This window comes from Vigna radiata, unplaced genomic scaffold (genome assembly GCF_000741045.1).
Source record: "Vigna radiata var. radiata cultivar VC1973A unplaced genomic scaffold, Vradiata_ver6 scaffold_212, whole genome shotgun sequence".
In the NCBI taxonomy this organism is placed as follows: domain Eukaryota; kingdom Viridiplantae; phylum Streptophyta; class Magnoliopsida; order Fabales; family Fabaceae; genus Vigna; species Vigna radiata.
In genome coordinates this window covers 576,785-580,302 of record NW_014543432.1, presented here as the reverse complement: position 1 = coordinate 580,302, position 3,518 = coordinate 576,785, and the positions used below count along the sequence as shown (strand labels likewise).

The window sequence follows — 3,518 nt, the reverse complement described above, 5'->3', positions numbered from 1 at the left end:
TGTAATAAATACTTTATAGCTGCATGATCCGTATAAATACTTTAGATACAATGAGATATGATCTAAATTTCTCCGGTGCATAAACTATAGCTAAGAATTCTTTCTGTGTGGTAGCATAATTCAACTGGGCTTCATTTAAGACTTTACTAGAATAGTAAATAACATGAAATACTTTTTGTCTTCTTTGGCCCAGCACAACACCTATAGCATAGTCATTGGCATCACACATAAGTTCAAAGTCTTTATTCTAATCTAGAGCTACAATTACTGGAGTAGAAATCAAACTTTTCTTTAGGACATAAAAAACTTGCAAACATTTAGAATTCATCTCAAATGGTGTATCCTTAACTAGTAGATTACTCAATGGCTTAGTAATCTTTGAAAAATCTTTAATATATCTACAATAGAAACGAGCATGGCCCAAGAAACTCTAGATTCCTTTCACATTTGATGATGGTGGAAGCTTTTCAATAACCTCCACTTTTGCTTTGTCAACTTCAATTCCCTTAGATGAAATTTTGTGTCCCAACACAATTCCTTTAGTAACCATAAAATGGCATTTCTCCCAGTTCAAAACAAGATTCGTTTGAACACACTTTTTAAGAACCGCATCTAAGTTAATTAAGCATCTCTAAAAAGAATCTCCAAATACTGAAAAATCATCCATGAAGACTTCTATGCTTTTCTCCATAAATTCTACAAAGACTTCTTACATACACCTTTGAAATGTAGCAAGTGCTTTACATAATCCAAATGGCATTTTTCTGTAGGCGAATATCCAAAAGGACAGGTAAAAGTTGTTTTCTCTTGATCTTCAGGATCCACCACAATTTGATTATATCTAGAATAACAATCAAGGAAACAATGATATGCTTGTCCAGTTAATCTTTCTAGCATCTGATCCATAAAAGGTAAAGGAAAGTGATCCTTTCTGGAAGTTGTATTCAACTTTCTGTAATCGATACACATCCGCCACCCAGTAACTGTTCGTGTAGGGATTAGTTCATTTTTTTCATTATGAATCACTATCATTCCTCCTTTCTTTGGCACCACTTAAACTGGGCTCACCCATTTACTATCAGAGATTGGGTATATGATTCCTGCTTCTAGTAACTTCAGCACCTCCTTTCTCACGACTTCCTTCATAACTAGATTTAATCTTCTTTGTAATTGAGCCACTGGTCTATAATCACTCTCCATAAGGATCCTGTGCATATAGTATGTAGGCCTTATTCCTTTGAGATCTGCAATTGACCAGCCTATAGCACCCTTATTTGCTTTTAGAACTTCCACCAACTTTTCTTCTTCTTTTGGAGATAATGAATTACTAATAATGATCGGCTTTCCTCCATCAGCTTCCAAAAATACATACTTCAAATGTGGTGGTAATTCCTTCAATTCAAGCTTATTTTCTTTCACTTTCTCTTTGGGATCAATTCTTTCAAAACTGGCCTCTTCTGTTGAGATTTCTTTTGTCACCTCCAATTAACGGACACATTCTTCAATCATTGTATCTTCTTCTTCATGCAAATCTTCCCATTCATTAATGAGAGACCTTTCCAATGCAGATGCAATTCGTATTCTCTTATCTTGCAGCATACAAAGTTCTTCCACAATGTCTATTTGGAAGCATGAGTTTTTATCTCTGGGATATGACATTGCTTGGAAGACATCAAAATTTACCTCTTCATCCTGTACTCTGACCTTCAGCTTACCATTCTCCACATCAATTAAAATCCTAGCTGTCTTCATGAAAGGTCTACCAAGAATCAAAGGTCCATCTCCATTCTCTTTCATTTCCATAACAACGAAATCTACCGGGAATAAAAATTTATCAACCTTAACTATCACATCTTCAGCCACTCCATATGGGTATTTAAGAGATTTATCTGTTAATTGAAGAGTCATCCTTGTTGGCTTTAGTTCTAATCCTCTAATCTTTTTGAACATAGAAAGAGACATTAGATTAATGCTTCCTCCCAGATCAATCAGAGCTTTGCCCACTTCTAACTCTCCAATGGTGCATGGAATGGTGAAACTCCCTGGATCTTGCAGCTTAGGAGGTAATTTCCTTTGTATGACTGCACTACAATTTCCTTGCGCTTCAATAGTTTCCTTCTCAACATACTTCCTTTTTTTCATGAGAAGTTCCTTTAGAAATTTAGCATATGATAGCATTTGCTGAAGTGCTTCAGAAAATGGTATAGTTATTTCCAGTTTCTTAAAAATCTCCATGAAACGCTCGAACTGCTTCTTTTTTCCTTTCTTGAGTATGTTTTTGTATACGGCAAAGGTTTAACATACTCTCTTTCTTTCAATTTTTCAACTTCCTCTTCTCGATTTTCAGTTTAACATACTCTCTTTCTTTCAATTTTTCAACTTCCTCTTCTCGATTATCACCCTCAAATTTTTTATTCATCATATTTTTTTCTCTCTCTCCATCTCCCTCTTGCTCACTCTTTTTTTCAACACTCTCTTTTTTCAACTTTTCTCTTCTCTAATACTCTCCAACTTCTGGTAATCATTTCACGTGCCTCCCCTTCCTCCACTCGGTCAACATATAACACACTATTATTCACAACTTTCTGAAAAATCTCTTCAGAATCTACACTCATCTGTATTGGCATGAATTGAGACTGCTCTGAACTCCTTGAAACTATTATCATCTCCTATGGCAAGACAGATAATTTTTGAAAAATTATCTCCAGTTGTTGAGCAATTATCTTGTTCTGCTCCATCATAGAATTATAATCCTGTGATTCCGGAATTTTCTGAACAATATCAACACTTTCACTCTGTATTTCTTCATTATCTGTCATACTTTCAATCAACTCATAAGCCTCATCCTCGGTTTTCATTTTGATATCCCCTACAGATGCAACATTTAACATCATCTTTGATTGCATGTTTAACCCTCCAAGGAATGCAAGAACTATGGTTGTCTTATCAAACCCATGGACTGAGGTCTTCCTCAATAAGCTTTTAAACCTATCCCATGCTTGCCGGATAGTCTCTTTCATGCCTGTTTGAATGATGAAATTTCCAACCTTCCCTGTGTAATTTTGGATTGTGGAAAATATTTCTTGACAAATTTTGTAGCCACAGTCTCCCAAGTAGTGAATGTTCCTGCAGGGAAAGAATTAAGCCACGTCTTAGCATTGCCTCCCAATGAGAACGGGAACCAGCTAAGCTTTACTCTATCATCTGATACACCTGTCATCTTCACTGTATTGCATATTTCACTAAACGTTGTCAAATGATCATATGGGTTCTCATTTGACAGGCCGTGAAACTGGTTGCTTTGCACCAGGTGTATAAGTGCTGGATTCATCACCATGTTGGTTGTTTGATCCGTAGGCATGGCTATGCTGTTAAAATTGAAAAGGACCAACAGCATTGGATTGGTCTGCAAGAGTGCATCTTGGAGGAGTTTGTTCAACCATCTCCTCTATTTTTCTAACTGGTGAAGGTGATAATAATCTGTCAGGGGAAGGAAGGATATCTGATAAAGTGATGCC

General features: G+C 36.2%; 1 protein-coding gene across 1 annotated transcript; it reads right to left on the bottom strand.

Moving 5' to 3' along the window:
* Nucleotides 1-1,485: 1,485 nt before the first annotated feature.
* LOC106754438 lies at nucleotides 1,486-2,235 on the bottom strand. The gene has a single exon (XM_014636453.1). The coding sequence runs from the start codon at nucleotides 2,233-2,235 to the stop codon at nucleotides 1,486-1,488; it is 750 nt and encodes a 249-aa protein (XP_014491939.1).
* Between the last annotated feature and the right edge of the window lie 1,283 nt (nucleotides 2,236-3,518).

What these genes read in the sequence shown, in the direction of transcription:
- LOC106754438 (XM_014636453.1), bottom strand. Translation starts at nt 2,235, where the DNA reads ATGGAGATTTTTAAGAAACTGGAAATAACTATACCATTTTCTGAAGCA.